At 39.6% G+C, this 19,451-nt stretch overlaps 1 protein-coding gene across 1 annotated transcript; it reads right to left on the bottom strand.

The window, feature by feature from the left end:
- Positions 1–104: 104 nt before the first annotated feature.
- Positions 105–19,113, bottom strand: ubtd2 (ubiquitin domain containing 2). Its single transcript, XM_047380014.1, has 3 exons — positions 18,733–19,113; positions 12,785–13,021; positions 105–1,415 (listed from the first exon to the last, which is right to left on the bottom strand). Exons 1-3 carry the CDS (start codon positions 18,800–18,802, stop codon positions 904–906), a joined length of 819 nt encoding a protein of 272 aa, XP_047235970.1. The 5' UTR covers positions 18,803–19,113; the 3' UTR covers positions 105–903.
- Positions 19,114–19,451: the final 338 nt, after the last annotated feature.

Here is a 19,451-nt window from a genome sequence, read left to right as displayed (position 1 = left end):
GATATTCTATAAAGATGTGTGTGCAGACAATTTCCTCCCTAATGCAAATTGTCTAATGTAAATTTACAGTATGTCAGCCCACATAAAACAATCAGACAAAGAAGGAATATAAACACCGGACAAATCTTTATTAAAAAGATTCTCTTTTTATTCAAAATATGCGACTGTGTTTATGAGGTTCATCCATTTCCTCGTGAATAGGTGTGGTTTGTTGCCTGGTTGTGTGAGCTCTCTCTCTCTCTCTTACACACACACACACTTACAGCCAAAGATGAAACAACTTACGGTTTTTTAAATGATTAATTTGATTGTTCAGTGAATCAGAGTGAAGTATGGAATCCAGCAGCAGCCCAGCCATAGTTCCAGACTGCTAGCTTAATACAATATAAAAAGACAAAATATCTGAGCAAATGTAAGATCCTAAACTTTTATCATGTACCCTGGCTGAAATGATTAGATGTAACCCCCATTAGTTGCTAAAATGCTTAAAAAACTTTTGATTGTTGAATTGTCTCCTTTTGTCTTAGCTGTCTGAACTAAAGAGATAAGTTCTGGGAAAGGTTCTAACACTGTAACCTGAAGAACAGAGTTCATGTCACTGACCCTTTGTGAGCAGACCTCTCAGCTGCAAAGCAAACCCTTTAACCAGCTCACAAAGTTCTTGTTTTGTAGTTTGGTTTCCATAGGAACAGTTAAAAAGACTTCAAAAAAGGTCAACATTTCAATGTGTTAAACCAAAATAAGGAGTCTTTTCTCCATAGAAGAGTCTTTATGCTCTCTGCCTGGACATAGCCCTTCTCAGCGAAAACAACTGAAGAGCACAGAAGAGGAGAAAAACTGCCTTTAATTCAGCTTTGTCCCTCGTCATCCTCCTTGGTTTACACTACCAGGGCCTGGCTTCAATTAATTCTCCACTGGCGTGGGCTCTTGAGGCTGAGCAGACACTCCTTCCACTACCGCTGGCATAGAGGCCTCCGCTGTGTGTCCGGGTGGTGTCACAGGCCCTGGTGGAGGGCGCTGGCTTAGGATCACCTGAACTACGTAGTCCTTGGAGATGTTGAGCTGGTCCAAGCGTAGCCTGTCTGTGAGCGGCCGACCTGAGAAAAACCAGCGCTGGGTTGCGGCAGGCACACCCTCCTGACTTTGCAAACGCCGCTTCATCATGCCCACCGTGTCGGTGGAACGGACCGCCAGCCGCAGATCGCGTCCCGTGGAGAGCCGGAGCCGAAGCTGGCACTCACCCCCCGGAATGGGGTCGCTGCCGCTGCCTGTGGATGGGTCTGCAGTCATGGAGTCTGGATCCGATCCGTCGGGCTCGTCGGAGCGCTCTTCGATCATGTTGATAGGAGGAGAGAGGCAGTACACGGGCAGCTGGTAACGATTCCCCAGCTCATCATAACATTCGGTCAGAGCGCCTGGAGGGGAAAAAAACAACCTTTAGTTTTGCTTTCTTTGCACAAACACATCAGCTTTTGCAAAACATATTCGCTCCAGTAGAACATTTTCACATTTTGTTACAAACTTTAGTGTATTTTATTGGGATTTTATGTTGACCAACATAAAAATTACTTTTTTTGTGAAGTGGAAGAAAAATGATACATGAATTTAAGAGTCAATAGAATAACCGTTCACTGCAAATATTGTTGCAAGTTTTTTGGAGTATTTCTCTACCAGCTTTTCCTTAGTGGAACAGCGCAAACTCAGTCAGATTGTATGGATTGTGTCTGAACAGGTCTGGACTTTGACTAGACCATTCTAACACATAAATATACTTCAATCTAAACCATTCCATTGTAGCCTTGACTGTATGTTAAGGCTTGTTGTTGTGCTTTTGTCATCTCTTATCAGGTTTCCTTCCGGGATAGATCTAAATTTAGCTTCAGCAATCTTCCCATCGACTCTAACTGGCTTTCCATGTCCCAGCCAAAAAAGACCATCCCCACAGCATGATGCTGCCATCGCCGTGTTTACAGATGGGAAGGTGTGTTGAGGGTGAGGTGCCGTGCTGGTCTTTCTTCACAAAATCAACTACCATGTAGGCCAAAAAAAAAATTACATTTTGATCTTATTTAAACAGAGCTCATTGTTTCACATTGCTTTGCTCCCTACATGGCTTGTGGTAAAAGGCAATTGGCTCCATTGGATTTTATTTGAGGCTATCATATTAGAGGGTGCCGAGTGCTACAAATGCCCCACAGAGTTTTCAGATTTGTTTGAAAATTGTGTTTATCCGTGTATCCTGTTTCTTTGTTTTTTTTTATAATTATGCAGTACTTTAAAAAGAGGTCAAAACACCCACGTAAACAAAAAAGAGTTTAAGGGATATTTATCATTTATTTTACAACCACATCCAGGTTTTATGCATACTGGAAGTGATAACTCCTCATCAAGACCAAACCACCACTTACAGCAACTTACATCACAACAACAGTACAAACATAACTGTATGATGGAAATTTTTATAATCCATAGGTAAATAATTAATAGGCAGCTTCTAGTGCAAAGCTGTTAAACTGAATGAAATGCCCTTATTTCTTCACAGATATTAGTATTTACAAAGTAGAAATAATCCGGATATTGTTTCCCCTTGAATTAACTACCTTTTGGCACATTTATGTTGCTGTTAAATACTTGTAAATACTTTCATTATTGGAATCAAAAACTAGAAGTACCAGAGTTCAATCATTTTTCCATTTAACAAAGCTGATAATTCCCATTATTTTATGACGGAATGGGGAAATGAAAGTCAAGCTCAATAGAAACCCAAGGCTGAAAGAAAGGAGCACAGAGTGAAAGCTAGGAAACATCATGTGTTGGATGTGCTGTGTATCAAGCATTATATCACCAGGGAGAATAATTTAAAGTGTAGAGGTCCGATTATTCATATGGGAGACCCCCAACAATTGTTGGGGGGATTTCAGGCAGACGAATCCAACACACAATGCATTAAGGTGACTAGCTCTCATACCCAATGAAACAGTCATTTTATTTTGGCATTGTCTGCAGGTTTTACTTCCATACTCTTAAAATTGTCCAGAGTTAATTAAATCAAATATCACACCCAAACAGCCATATCCATGTTGTCTTTTTATCTAAGAAGATCTGAAAAGATTAGAACCAATTTTAAGTTACATATTGTACAAATCTGATTGGTGAAAAAACTACCCAGAATTGAAAGTAGCCCACCTCCTTTAAACTGCTTTTTGAAAAGGTCACTCCACCGCTCATGTTTTATGACTTAGAGAGAGAAGTTGAGTTTTGTGGTAACTGAAACTAAGTTGAGAAGCCCACAGGATGTTGCTCTCGGTTGTCGAGGTGCAGCCCAGGAGGGGACATCAGAGTAAGACCAGGACTCGGGAAATGTTTGACCAGCTCAGCGTAGGAGTGAAGGGAAGCTCAGCTTACTCTGTCTCTGAGTGGTGACGTCGCTAACAGCTGGAGCTCATCTATAACTGGCTGGTACTGAAATCAACACTGTGTTTTAGGCCCCTTAAAAAAAGTCGGATTATGTGAAAACCTTTTATTTTAAACTTCTTTACTTTTCCAGCCTTGAATTTACAGACTACAAGGGTAAATCAGGACCCATTTTAAGCAATGTATCAAGGTCAAGGTCAAATATATTTATGTAGCACGTTTCCAACAAGTCATGCTGCACAAAGTGCTTGACAAGTAGAAATCAGCCAAAGTAGGCCAAATGAAATTTAAAAAAAGTATATGCAAAACATAAGACAGAAAAAACAACTTAAAACAGCTAAACAAAAGCAGCCAGAAAGTTAAAAAGGCATGAGGGTGAAGCAATGAAGATAAAAGAGAATTAAGAGGAAACAAAAGACGTTAAATAATTTAAGACAACTGTAAGAACAAAATATTTGAGTCAACCGTTTTCGAAAAATTTACTGTACATATTTTGACGGATTTTTTCCAGGTATCCTGCAAACACAATGAAAAATTAAAAACAAAAAAAAGGTCACCTATTTCCTACTGATTTTATTGTCTAAGAAAACGATAAACACAGGGTTCGATCTTGTTGCGAGTACGCATGGGCCAGCAGGAGAATCTATTGGTATGATAACGTTGAGTAAAATATTACAGTACTATAGTATCACAGCATTTACACAAATACTTAAAACATAAAAACCCCCCAATGTTATTGAAAAAAAGAAAAGGAACAATTATTCCTAGTGCTGCTAAAATATTCCAACAAACTATTAGTTATATTGATGTTACCTAAAATATTTATTTATTGCCATTTTAATTTCAATTTAATACCCACCCTTAATAAAAATTGCTTCTGTTTTTTACTTTTTTGTCACACTTAAATGTTTCAGATCAAAACAAATGTTAATATTAAAACAAGGAGAACTTGACTAATACAAACAGTACTTTTTAAATGATGATTTTATTTATTAAAGCCACCCAAACCCTATGTGACACATCAGTCGCCCCCTAAACCTTATAACAGGTTGTGCTGCACTTTGTGGGAATAAAACATTTGCCTTGATTGGCAACAGCTCTTTTACATGACTGAGGAGGGATTTTTATCCACTCTTTGAAACATCATTTTAAATCAACCACATTGGAGGCCTGTTTAGAGTTATGCCACAGCCTTTAATCAGATTTAGATCTGGTTTAGGCCACTTTTTTGGACTATTAACCTTTCCTGACAGCCTTGGTAAGAGCTTTCAAGCCTTTCACGATGAGTACTAACCAGACAAGCAGCCAAAGAGGGCAATGGTAACTCTAGAGGAGCTGCAGGATCAACAGCTCAGTTGGGAGAAGCTGCAGACAGGACAACCGCCATGCACTCCCCAAATCTGGCCTAAATGGAAAATTGATAAGAATAAAGTCATTGTTGAAAGAAAGCCAGGAGAGGTCCTGTCTGCGGTTTGCCACAAACCATGAAGACGACAAAGTAAACATGTGAAAGAAGGTTCCGAGATCACATTGCAAACATGCAACACGATGCGTGTCACAGAAAAAAAAACCTTTCATAACTCTGTACACACCTGTCCCATTATGAAGCACGGTGGTGGCAGCACCATTCTGTGTGAATGCTATTCGTCAGCAGAAACAGTAAACCTGATCAGAGCTGATGGGAAGATGGAGATAAGAAAGACCTGTGAAGAGGCTGCAAAAGACTTAAGACTGGGTTGCAGGCTCACCTTTTAGTAGGACAACAATCCTAAACATAGAACTAAGTCAATGTTTTATCAAATGGTGACTTAGCTTTATTGATTAAATGTTTTAATTACAACTAAACACAAAGCCAACTCATTGGTTGTAACCATGGCACTCATCATAAAAGCACCACCAGACCTTGATGAAAGCAGGTATTTTGTTTTTTGTAAACCAGTAAATAACTGGTGGTGAGAAGGCACTGGCACAGAAATACCACTGGAACCGGTTCAGTTGGAAAAATGCCGTTTCCATCTTTTGAAATATAATCAGAGTTTTATCCTTTAGGAAATGTAATAGAGAAAAGTAAAGAGGGAAAGTCATGTTCACAATAATTAACTTACTCCAAACTAAGCGGACATGGAAAACGTTAAAGGCAAATATCACTCTTTTGAAGACTGTGCAGGAGCCCTGAGCTGTTGAAATCTTTTAGCTCATGCAGCCAAATAATGACCAGGGCACACAACATGTTTCCATTGCAGAGTAAAGCTTTAGTTGGCTCAGCTCTGCACTGCGTCATTTTCCACTGCAGACCAAAACCTTTCAACCTGGGCAGCATCAGATGTTTACCATTGTGGCATGCATGAAGCTGCAGTGAAACACAACTTCCCTGAATCTGTGTGTTTATTTGATTACATTGTTTGAGAGACACTTTGATTCAGTGACTTACTACATAAACTAAAACAAAAAGAAGAAGTAATAATTTTAAGAGTTGATAAAACAAGGAAATGTTCCAGTTGTCTGGTCATGCCCCAGGTGATGGTTCTCTCTCACCACTAAGTGGTTTGCAGCATATTGATGTCAGTGCATTGCCCCAGTTGGGCCCATTTGGAACTTTGGCTGCAGTAGCACCAAAGAAGTATAAATATCAGTCATGTGTTACTAACCACAATGGGAATAAATACCAAGCTACTTTACACCCAGACTTGTAGTACAAACCTCCCTCAGTATATGATGAGTCACCTTGCTTGAGGGTATAAGGGAGCACTTCCTCTACTAAGAACAAAAGTGCCATTTGTGAATAATTTCCAAGAAATGTCTTACAAAAGGAGGCAAATATTTTAAGGCAATATAAATGATATATGCAGAAAGTGCCTATTTAAGGAAGTATACATAATATGTCTTTTATTATATGATCACATACATTTTTTTAAAATCATATACATTTTTTTGACAAACTGATTATTAGGTTTTCATTAGCTGTAAGCTATAATCCTAAAAAAAAATAAAAGCTTGAAATATGTCACTATGAATGAATCTATATTATATGAAACTTTAAATGTTTGAATTGATTCAGGGAAATAAATGAACTTTTTCAAGAGATTCTAATTTACTGAAGCGAGACAGTGAAATTTCTCCATTACTGAGTATGGAATGGAAACCTTTTCCAAAGCTATTCGATTTCCTGAATGGCAGTATCAAATTCTCCATGAGTAATTTAAGGATTACCGACACGTCCCAAAGGGACCCGACATTTTTAACCATGCTTTTTCCATGTTTCCCGGGCTATTGTCAGATTTAAAAAACAATGTGCAAATGTTTTAGACTCTGATTATTTGAAAAAATGAAATATTATATAATACCAGATTTGGATCTTTGGGTTAGCTACTGAAAGATTTGCTGAAAGAGGTCGACTAAAATAAAAAAATAAAAAATAGCATGCTTTGGAAACCTCTGTGGGTATGTGGGTCATTGTTGAAACTTTCACCCTACCTTGTGTGAATCAGTATGAATTGTGATCAGTAGTGAAATCACATATTTTATTGACATGAATTATTAGTTTTATAAGTTGCTCACGAACATCGCCTCTGCTATGAACTGACTTGGTAACCTAAAAATACTTGGTAAAATTAAACTTGTCTTTCATTAATATGTTATTATTACTGAGTAAAAGTTACAGAATCAAAACAATAAAGAAGTAAATTCACACATTAGTGTTTTGGGGGAAACGTTGTCTGAAAGAAACGGAGAGGCATTCGAGGGAAAGCACCCAGCTTGCTGTCACATCACTGGACGGAAACTCATCCAGTGATTGAGATAACAATGTGGACTACAACAGATCAACATGAACCTGAACACAGCGATGAAGACCCAACTATTACAACTTGCAGCAAATTCCCATCGAATTCTGCGACAGTGATCCAAAAACAACCCGAAGCAAACCCCTGATATCACTTTGTCAGGGTAAGAAGACGTTTTGCCGTGAGGGATATTTTACAAATGAATCAGAACTTGGAGCTTCTTACAACATCGTTCAAAACTCAACGTTTCTACATTTTGATTCAACCACGGTCCGTGTACTTTTGCATTCATTCATTATTCCATTTTTGGAAGTGAAGTCAAATTCTGGAAAGGGTGTCAGTTTGGTTTTCTGATTTTTATGAATTAAAGAAAGTATTTTGCTGTAAAAATAAACGTATTAGTGTACGATTCGTTTTTCCGTTTCGAAATAATACGAGAAAAAAAGAATAAGGCCTTTTGTTTTTTATTTTTACGTTTTTTAATTTGAAAAACACGGCCTATGTGAAGCAGCAGCGCCTCCTGGAGTCACAATATACAGATAGAAGGGGGACAGATTATTTTAGGGGAACACAATTTCACACAAGTTCTGTAATCAATGCAGGGATTGAGTGCAGCCTTTGCCACCGATGATAGGTCACAGGTTGCGTGCCTGAAAGACCTCTTATCAAGATGTCGTACCTGTGGAAGTTTCGTTCCGTCGAAGGTTACAGTAAGTCTTATTTAAATTAATGTATGTCTTATTTTCCTTGAGTTTTTGTATTACTTCTTGTTTTAGGTTTAAACGACTTGCAGCATAATTGTAAATGACTTTAGTTTGACGGCTGTAATATCGTTATTATTATGTAAACGACAATTACTTCCATTGTTTAGCGTCAACCACGTAAATCACGACAAACATTGTCTATTTTGTGCCTCTAATTATACTACATTTCTATATTTTTGAGTATTGATTATTTTGTATCTGTCACTTTATCATTTCAGGTGCAGTGTGACCTGTGAGGTCGGTGGGCCCATTTTGACTGTGCCATATATAATAAATACTCAAACATCTTATTTATAAACAAGATGTTTACAGCGATAACCTGTATTTGTAGATGTCTATTTATTTGCAATAGAAGCTCATCTGAAACCGTTTCATTCTTTCATATTTCTGCAAGTTAGATTTTCTGATGATTCATACAAATCAGAAAACCAAACTGAAACATTTTCCAGAATTTGATTTCACTTTCACAAATAGAACAATGAATGAACGCAAAAGTACACGGACCAGTCACAAAGGTCAATGCATTTTATTGGGAGTTTATGATAGATAACACAAAAAAGGAGATAACTGTAAAGTGGGAGGAAAGAATACATTTTTTTAGTAAATAGAAATATGGAAAGTGTGTAATCTTCCTTTTTATTTACTCTCATGTCCCTAAATAAAATGTGGTTCCAACAATTTCCTTTAGATGTGACCTAATTAGTAAAGTAGTAAATTAGTCAGTAGTAAAGTTGTGGAACAGTTAAAAGAAGGGTTAGCAGGGTCGGGTTCAATTTATCTGCAAAATGGAAGGAGTATGATACAACCCTAACACTGCCAAGACATTGTCTGCCTAAAACAACAGGCTGGGCAAAGTGAGCACTGATCAAAGAAGCAGCAAAGACCATGGCGCAGAGCCTCACAGATCAGGTGGGAAAGCACAACCTACAAACCTGGCCTTCATGGAAAAGTGGCAAGAAGAAAGCCATTGTTGAAGAGAAGTCGCAAGAAATGCAGTTTGACATTAGGCATGTAGTGGACACGGCAGACATGAGGAAGAAGTCCTAACCTAAATCCAATTCAGAACCAAAACCTGATTTATTAGCTGCAGAAGAAAAAAAAAAGCATTCATGGAGAGTAAAGTAAACCAGGAATCACAAAAACATACTTAAAAATAAAAAGAAACTACACAGCTCGGTTTTGAGCCATCTCCTTCTGCGACTTCTGGTGAAATGCAACAATAAAGGGGCGCAAAGTTCATAAAGAATGAATTTTTTCTGATCTGCCTGGTCCTTGGATTGACTGAAACAGTGATGTCAAGTGTGGGGAATTCACAGCTGCAGCCCAGCAGGATCTGTTCTGACCTCCCAAACTACCAAGAGGAACAGAGTAACAGAACATAGTGTTTTCATAACAAAATAAACAATACAGGTATCCAATATCCTCTCCGGTTTTAACACTTCAGTTAAAACAACAAATCAGTCATTTATACTTTTGACATAATGAGAATCTGTCTGGTTGTCTGGCACGTCGTCCGTCTCTCTGTCTCACTCAGACACCTTCACACTAGCCCTTACAATGAAACAAGATGTGTGAAATCAAGCACGGATACCATGGAAAAACATTACAACATCTGATGCCCACAACAGAAAGAGCATCTTACCAGAGAAACAAAAGGGACCATCTCTGTCCTCAGCTGAGGCAACATGACTCATGGGAATAAGGAGTACTGGAGAATAACTCACACGCAAAGTGCCTACTCCTGCGGCTGACACTTAAGAGGGCTTTATTTACTAAATCGGAGTTGAATTCTGTGTTAAGAGATTTGCTAAATTTCCAGGCGGAAGTTTAAAAACTTGGGTTTGAAAAACAAAACCTGAACTGAAACTACACCCTGGCCTTCCTTCTCTCACCAACAACCTTGAAATCATCCTACATCCTCCACACCTGACTGTAGCCTAGATTAATCCTGCATCTATTTACAGCACAGGTATGAAAAAGAGGCTTGGTTGGGCCATAAAACACTACCAACGGACTGTTGAAAAAGGTGTTATAATGGTTTGAAATCTTTGGTTTATCATGCAGGTTATTTGTATGCCGTCGAGAAGGCAAAAGGATGGATCCTCAGTGTGTGACATCAACTGTCAAACATGGAGGAGAAAGCGTGATGATCTGGGCCTGTTTAGCTGGATCCAAGATCGGTGACCTTTATAGTGTGAGTGACACGTTGAACCAGAACGCAGACAATGGCATTCTGCAGCACCATGCTGTACCCTCTGGTATGTGCCTGGTTGGGCAGGGCTTCATTCGGAGTACCCATGTAAGCACGGGATACATCCGGGAGCATTGGCACCAAAATTTTAAACAGTTTGCCACGAAGTCCAGATGGCTCAAGAATAACAAGAATTGACCAAAAAAATAAATAAAATACAAATCCCTTAGAAATTCAGGAAGTGATTAAGATTCAACTGAGATTCCTGGAATTGAGCTTGGAATTGAGCTTGGAATTGAGCTTGTCCGAGCTTCTGCTTGCAACAACTTAATGCTCACCTACCGATGACCCACATAGCCCTGTCTTTTAGTGTTTAACCCTTTCTCTCTCCTTGACATGGCGATTGACTGAGCTTTTACTGTGACTAATTATATGTGCTCTCTTTCAGACTCTAACCTTGAAAACTGGCTCAGGGTTTATCTGTTCTTTCTTTCTAGGTGAAACGACTAAAGGAGTTACATCCATTAACATTTACTTTTCCTTCCCATAGAAAGTACTCCTGGATCAGTGCTTCTTTTGTTCTCTTTGTGTCTCTGCTCTGTTCTCTCAAACCTCCAGTCGGTCGTGGCAGATGGCCGCTCACACTGAGCCTGGTTCTGATGGAGGTTTCTTCCTGTTAAAAGGGAGTTTTTCCTCTCCACTGTCGCTACATGCATGCTTAGTATGAGGGATTGCTGCAAAGTCAACGCCAGTGACTGTCCACTGTCTCTACATGCTCATCCGGGAGGAGGGAATGCTGCAAGTCACTGACTGGATGCAATCTGCTGGGTTTCCTTAGACAGAAAAACTTTTTATCCAATTTTAATAAATAACTGAATCTGACTGCACTGTTCAATTGTTATGATTAATTGGAATGTATGTACCTGACTGTTGTGAAGTGCCTTGAGACAACATGTGTTGTGAATTGGTGCTATATAAATAAAACTGAATTGAATTGAACAACTAAGTCTAAAAGTACTGCAACAGATTTCTCTGAAAATTAACATGAGTTCAGCTGCCTACAGTGACCTTAAGCAGTTACTCTAGTTCTGCTGCAATAATATTAGACGCCTGGGGGATGTTCAATATGAACAGAGGACCTTTCCAAACCCTGCTGCCTTTAATCTCCTCACTCTTCATATATGCATATATTAAATGCTGATGTCATTAACTTGTTTTCTCTCCACTAAATCTTTTGTGAAGCAGGTTCCTGGCCTGCTCATTTTGCATATGTATCTGTCTCCATTTTTGCCAATCTAAGTAATGAATACAGCTTTAAACAAATTCAAGTTTTCTTTTTTTAATATTGTGTTATTACTTAGCTTTTGAATTGAATCATAATAAAATTGAATTAAACAGCAATAAATGAAATTGAATTGTGCCTTGTTACCAGAAGCAAAGTTAATATTTTATGTCCGCTTTATCTTGCCTCCTTTTGTTGGGAATTGGTGCTAAATTAATTAAAGTTAATTCTACTCAGCTACTTGGACTTTCCCACTTTATTAAAATTAACATAGGACTTCACACGGCAAACACTACAGTATATGACAGTCATAAATAAAACAGAAGCAGGTATCAAAAGAGCCCCCTGCAGGGCATTACAAGAAAATAGTAGGAAGTTAAGATGCTTCGGCAAAAAAATGTCAAAGTAGGTGTATACTGATTGCAGCTGTGGGTGATGTCCCTGAGGTGTGTCTTTTTGTGTATGTTCCCACCTTGCTACATTTAGTCCTACACACACGAGGTTAAAAACACGGGCATTTTTAATTGTTATGTATTGATTCACTCTGTGGCACATTCACATTTCCCCGACAGCCTTCACTCGTTTAATCTACAGGTTGAACAATTAACAAAAACAAAACCATAAATCATGACACTGCAAAAAGAGCAGTGAAAAAGAAGCTCACCAAGGCAGAAATTAACCAACAATACATGATAAAGTATACTTCCTGTTTGCTGTACTTCATCAGATGACACCTGAAACTAAAGCACACTTCCTAAGGAAGCTGCACTGCTGACTTAGGTTCTCGATTTTGACATGTAGACTGTTTATGCTAGCACCATCTCAAAGTTATTCCAACAAAAAGCAGTTACAGCAGCTGAAAGGTTCATCTCAAAAAATGCTATATCACTGTAAAGTTATTTCAAACACGGTAATTAAATTCAAAATTTGGAAATCATGTTAAACAGATTAACTACATGCAGAGTGATACTTGTTAAGCATTTTTGTTATTTTAAATTGGATGGCTATGGCTTACAGGTAATGAAAGCCCCAAATTCTGTTGCTCGCAAAATTTGAATATTACATAAGACCAACATAAAAAGGCCAAAATGTCAGCCTACTGTAACTTATTTCCATGTTTAATAGTCCTAGTATAGGGCTTATTTTTTGCTTCACAATTCTCTCAAGGCTATAGTTATCCATGTTGGTTTTGCAACTTTTTCTGTCACTTTTTTCTTCCACTCAGCTTTCCAGAGCACACTTCTTTATTCAAGTATACAGTGAGCCTCTAGGTCAACCTCCTTTTGAGGATACCAATAATATTCTCTAATAACTGCAGCCATAACATTTCGGTATCTACAATGCGTCTTACCATGCGGCAGTGTGATGCTGGCCCCATCGAGGATGGCTTGTGCCAATAGGTGGTCGTTGCTCTCGAAGGCGCTGGCGGCGGCACGCAGTGCATCCCAGATCTCCTTCCGGCCCTCAAAGGCTGGCGCCGTATCCCAGAACTCATCTCTCTTGCTGCGCAGCTGGCCCTCTGTCATCGGGTAGTCGCTTTTCCATTTAGGTCGCTCTCTCTTCAGGGGCTGGTTACGGCCCAGAGCCACTGAAGGCAAGGAAAAGAGAGAGAGATTAGACAGGAAGCCAGGTCAGTTTTAACAAGTTTTAAAATTACGATTTAATCGACAGAAAAAAAAGAAGAAAGAAATTGATTCATACCGACTTGGCCCACGATTAAAAAGTAATTACCTCCTATATCCTATGACTGATTGTGCCACGTTTGGCAGCAACAAATGCCATGGAGTGTTGGTTATAACAAACAATGAATCTGTTGTGACGTTTTTGGCCCAAGCTTCTAAGCAGAATTGTTTTAGTTCAGCAATATTGAATGGACTTCCAGCATGGCCTATTTAAGGTCTTGCCACAGCTTCTCAATAGAATTTAAACTTTGACTAGGCCACTCTAAAATCTTCCTTTTATTTGTTTTGAGCCATTCAGAGGTGGATTTTCTGGTGGTCTCCGGATCATTGCACTGCTGTGTAAACAACGTGCTCGTGACCTCATGGTCCCAAACTGATGGCCGGACATTTTCCTTCAAGATTTTCTGGTAAAGGGCAGAATTCCCGGTTTCATCAAGTACGACAACTTATCCAGGTCCTGAAGCATCAGGAGAGCCCCAGGACCATCACACTACCTTCACAATGTTTGCTTGGCAGTGTACTGGTCTTTTTTGTACAATGCTCTGTTAGTTTTTTGCCAGATGTAACAGGATGCACTTTCCAAAAAGTACCCCTTTTGTCTCTTTAGTGTGAGACAGGCCTTTGAGTGTTTTAGTTTTTTTCCCCTCCCATCAGCAGTGGTTTTGGCTCTGAAACTCTGATAGATCCATTTTTTGCCCACAACATAAACCTAACTGAGGCACATTATCCCTGCAATGCTGTAGATGCTGCCCTGAGAGCTTTTGTGACCTCTTTGAGTAATTTTGGGGGGCAGCCATTCCAATAATCCTCATTTAAAAACTTAACTTGGCATTTACTAAGGTTATCTTTGTCTGATATTCAAATTTGTTTGATGATCTGAAACATTTAGGTGTGACAAAAAACAATACAAAAAACAGAAGAAGAAGTAGAGGAAAGATTGGAGTGGGCATACACAGTTAAATAAGGAATCATTCCTTTTTCTTTTGCTCTGGTACTCAGCCGAGCCTTACAAACAGATTTAACACAGCATTTTACACCATTAGTGATGTGGAGCATGCACTCAGAATAAGCTGAGCTAAAGCTACGAACAATATGTCCCAAACCCAGTTAAAATATTAGGATGATTGCAGCAAACAGAGCTCCATCTGCAGCAGAATGGCTGATGAATACCACCATCTGGATCAGCCATCAACACGACGCAGATAGAGGACAGCGTGTACGCGCATGTATCCGAGTACAAAACAGAAAGGAGAGGAGGATCAAGGTGTTGAGTTCCACCTGCCGCTGGTACACATGTTCACTGATCAAATGGCACATTCTAATCAGACTCAACTTCAACAGACAGCTTATACTAAACAAGGCCTCAAACCGACAGACCCTTTTCAAGCTTTAGTTAACAAAGGTTATGCAGAGTTAAAATTGTAATACCTTACAAATATAATCCATTAAACTACTAAACAATGATCGACGATCAGAGCAGGAAGCAGGAGTTGGTTTCTCTCTGAAACAGTTTTTATTTTAGTTTTAGAAGGGAAAGTGTATATTAGCTAAGAAAGCAACTGGCTCAAACCGCACCAGCGGTTTTTATTTCAGAATATTATTTATGCAGTTGTTGGAGTTGACTTTGATGAAGTTAAATAATTCTAGGAATTACTTCCACCCAACAGTATTAACAGCAGGGCTGACTCAAATTTGCATGGGGCCCTCGAGGGAATTTCATTTGGTAGCACAACATGCTACCTCCAAGTCAACTCACATCTTCGCCAAATGTGGATATCCGTTTCATACCTACACATTATCATTTTATGCCCATTTACCTACACCACAGTTTTTGAGTTTATTTTCAGCAATTGTGGAGATAAATTGTCAAAGAAATGCTCAACTCTCATGTACGATTTAATTGTATGTTTTATCTGAAACTGATCAGACCAAAATAACTACTCATCACCCCCTAAAAGGTACAAATCGGTGCTTGGTTAGTATGAAACGTCTCGTAGCCAAAACTGCAAAAGTATGAAATGGTGTAATGACCAGCACCCAACCACGGTCAATTGTTTGCACCATGTGCACTGATGACATCATACTTTACAGCCGACCACACATTATTTTCGTACCTGCCGTGCCGGGGATACGTAATACCTTTCTTGATCCGAGGTCAATTTTAATAGCAGTCAACAGACGCCAATGGGAATCGGAACAAAAATAAAAGGGCACAGGGTGTAATGCAAGGTTTACAGGATAAAGTGCCTTACAAGTAATACAAATCTGAGGATTTTTATTACTATAAATCTCCTCAACGACAAAAAGAGATAAACGCACACGCAATGTTTTAAGTACATGGGTACGAAATGGATCGGTTCCAGCTGGGGGCTCAATCTCCAGTCCTCAAGGGCCGGTGTCCTCCAACTTCTAAATGTGTTCTGATCCAAAACACCCGAATCAAATGGCTCAATTAACTCCTCAGCATGCCATCACGTTCCATGGAGTCCTGCTGATGACCTAATTATTTGACTCAAGTGTGTTTAAGCAGGGAGACTGGCAACAGAGGATTGGAGATTGAGACTTTTAGTTTATGGGTACAAAAAATGGAAATGCGTAGGTATGAAATGGTTGTCGAATTGCTGAAGGAATGAACTGACCTGGAGCCCTTACGTTTACTTTATTCATTTGCAAAAGCTTCACTTAACTACAAATGGTTATTTCTCTGACTTACTTATTTGATCTGGCAGTCCTGCCCAGTATACACCACTTCCTACTCAGACTCCAGAAGGAAGGGCCAAGTTGAATTAGATGTGCTTACAAGCAACTACATAAATTTGTCATTAACTTGTCGAGATTTATTTGCGAACACTGTGCAGCATCCTAGCACACACACACACACACACACACACACGCAATAGAAATTAGTACAATTACATTTTAACTGTTGACAAAACATTCAAAACCTTTCTTTGCATCACTACAAATATAAATTTACCAATTATTTTATATCCTCACTGAATTATTAATTTTATTTAAAATGCTCCACCCTAAGTTGAAGTTTCCGATTAATACTCTTTGTGTGAATTCAATAGCTCTTGGGGGTCCCTGCTTGTCTGGGGCCCTACTTAAGGGCTTAGTTCACTTATGCTTTAGGTAGGCTTTGACTACCAGATCAAGAAAAGAAAAAAGCCATATTTTCATCCCACTTTCAGCTTTCTCTTATCCTTTCATTTGTCTTTATTCTTCTACAGTGACATATATTCTGTCATAACCTGTTTTTATAGCTAGTTTTTCTCTTCCACACAGACATTAATATATGCTAAATATGCATATTAAGTAAATTACATTCTGTCATTTTAAATGTAGTTTTAGTTAGTTTGTTATATGCTTAACAGACATCATAGATCATGTTTAGAGTTAACTTAGTATCAATTAAGTTTAGAGGTGCACAATATATGTGATTGCAATCATCACGGCAATATAATCAGTGTCAGATGGGAGTCACACTGCTGGGATGCGATATTTGGCAGGCTACAATATTTCATGTTCCATGCATTCAGACTTTGATCGACAATAATAGATTTGGCCAGTTGAATGGACCTTCACTGAGGCTCGCAGAGAGTGATAGTGTCATCATGATAATGCAAAAGAAATGGAAGAGTGAGTGAAATGTGGATTAGTCACAACCAAGAGCATCATTGCAATATTTGCCAATAATATTGAACATTATGTTTTTCTAATACCGCGCACACTTCACGCCCTGCCTGCTGATGGTGGTCAGAGGGCCCGGTGGCACCAGTTGTATGGAAGCCCCATTTCTGTCAGTGTGCCTCAGGGCAGCTGTGGCACTAGCTACAATGTAGCTTACCACTGTCAGTGTGTGAATGGGTGGATGACTGATGGTAGTGTAAAGTGCTTTGGAGTCCTCGGACTAGATAAAGCATGCAGGCCATTTACCATTTATTTGCAAAGTGACACAACATCAATTACGTATTAAGTAAAATATAAAAAGGGAGGTCTGTAGCACTTGCGGACTTTTTTAGCCCACTTTCCAGCTCATGTGCCTGACTTTATTTCAGAAATGTATCTTTAAATACTATTTAACTTGGTTGTTCTTCAGTAAAAGACACTGATCAGCCATAACCCACTATCCCCACTATGAAACATGGTGGTGGCAGCATTATGCTGTAAATATGCTTTTCTTTTCTTGAGTTGATGGGAAGCTGGATGGAGTTGGATGTTGCAAAATAATTTACATCTTCCAACAGTGTACCTTACACCTACAGCCAGGGCTACAATGAGATGGTTTAGATTAAAGCATTTCCACATGTTCAAATTACAAGACTTAAGACAGTCCAGACTTAAATGCAACTCAGAATGTGGGGCAAGCCCTAGAAACTGCTGTGCACTGCAGTATATAGCAAAAACATCATAATCACAGTATCAGTGAGTGCAATATTAATATCGCAAAGGACTGTTTGGAAGGTAATGCTTGCAAAGATAATTGTTAAAGATTCTGAAAACCATGTATCTTTTTCCATCCACTACACAACCATGCACCACTTTGTGTTGGTATATCACAGACAATCTCAAAATACACTGAAGTGTAGTTTTGTAACGCCACGAAATGTGAAAAAGTGGTGTGAATAACTTTTGCAACTTACTATACACATGCTCTCTGCTGCTAATTCTAGAGGTGTCAAACACCAGCAATGCTAAGAGCAGATGCAGAAACTAAGAGGAAGACATACAGGATATAAGGCTTCATATCTGCGTCTCTAAGTGCTCACCCTCCTCCCCCTCTTTTCACAGATCTGTGCCCCAGTCTGTAATTAAAATAACTCAAAGGCGAGCAGTGGATCCCCTCCTCAGAAAGGACAAACCGGGAAACTACCCCACAAACTTGTCCCAGCTTCACTAAACTCTTTGCAAGAACCTACCACCTGAAGTCAGCTGTCTAAAACTCTATCCCGCTCTAGTACATCAATCTTATTATTTACAACATGCAACACTATTTATTGCCCTCACAACAATAACCGTATCCCGCAGGAGGTGTGTATGGTCAAGATCATGGTGCTAAAAACAAACACTACATTTGCTGGTAAGAGACTGCAATAAGTTGGGGACACCTCCTCTACTCTCTTCCATCACTTTTCAGTTAGAAACAGGGTCGAAAACATTGATGATTTACAAAAATATAAAAGAGACAAGGGTATCCCTAAATGTAGCCGATGGTGGCTGGAGTTAATGCCCAATTTAAATCACACCGAATCACTCCACTTCTCTGCCTGCCCCTGATGACTGTGACCCATATTTGTTGTACATACAGCAGCTAGCAGGCTAACTAGCTCCATTTTAGCCGGTTAGCTCAGTCAACAGCAAAGAACAAAGGGAGGCATCGCAGTGCAATAAACGGGGTTTAGTTTGCAGAGTAACGGAGCTGGCAGAGTGCCTTCCCCTCGGCTTAAATTCCGCTGTGTGGACGGAGACACCGTGTCTGTCTGAGGCTCCGGATATTATAATGGCAGGATAGGAGACCTCCAGCCAGGACAGCAAGCACAAAGCCTGTAGGGGGGAAGCCCTTCAAAACAGCCAGGCTTTCCGCTTACTACACCATGAGACCCCGCTAAGTTACCTCCAGTGCCGTCCGAGTTCTCGTTTAAGCTGCCCGAAGAGTCGTGGTGGCTCCCGACACAGCCACCCATGGATGTTTCGGCGGAGCAGCCCGGGTTAAGTAGCTCACCCCCCGGCCCACAGCTAGAGCTACATCCACCAACCCCCTCCTCTCCGTCTCTCTCTCTGCTGTTTTCTTAGCTTCCCCCGTTCCCGTCTTCTCTTTCTTGACTATGTCCTGCTCTATCCACCCTTTCCTTCTTTCCTCTTTCTTTCTCTCAGCAACTGCGCAGTCTTCCTCTGCTGCTTCATCCCAGCAGTAAGTAAAAGAGGGTTCACATGGTTACAAGGTGACTGAGAGAGGAATGAAGGAGGAAAAAATGAAGAGAGGCAGGAGGAGACTCAACAAAGGAGAAGTGCACTTTGAGAAAAAACTGCTGTCTTCTTTAAGGCACCAAATGTTTGCTCTGGTGATGATGATGCATTTTGACACATTTGCTGTCATGTTTAGAGAGAAGCTGTTTGCTGTCCTGACGAGGACATGCCAAAATACTTACCCTTGTCTTCTTTAATGTCAAGGGAGCTCTCCTGCTGTTATACTGCAGTGGCTCAGTTGCACATTAACACATGGGCCTGGCTCTGCTCCATTCTGGGTTTTCAGAAATGTCAGTAGACAAAAAGTAGTGTTTTGGTCTATGTAGCAGTTCAAGGTAAAGCTATGTGTGTGTTTCTAATAGAATT

The sequence above is a fragment of the Girardinichthys multiradiatus genome, chromosome 11, assembly GCF_021462225.1.
Source record: "Girardinichthys multiradiatus isolate DD_20200921_A chromosome 11, DD_fGirMul_XY1, whole genome shotgun sequence".
Classification (NCBI taxonomy): Eukaryota; Metazoa; Chordata; class Actinopteri; order Cyprinodontiformes; family Goodeidae; genus Girardinichthys; species Girardinichthys multiradiatus.
The sequence above is the reverse complement of the archived record's forward strand: the minus strand, read 5'-3'. Positions and strand labels throughout refer to the sequence as shown.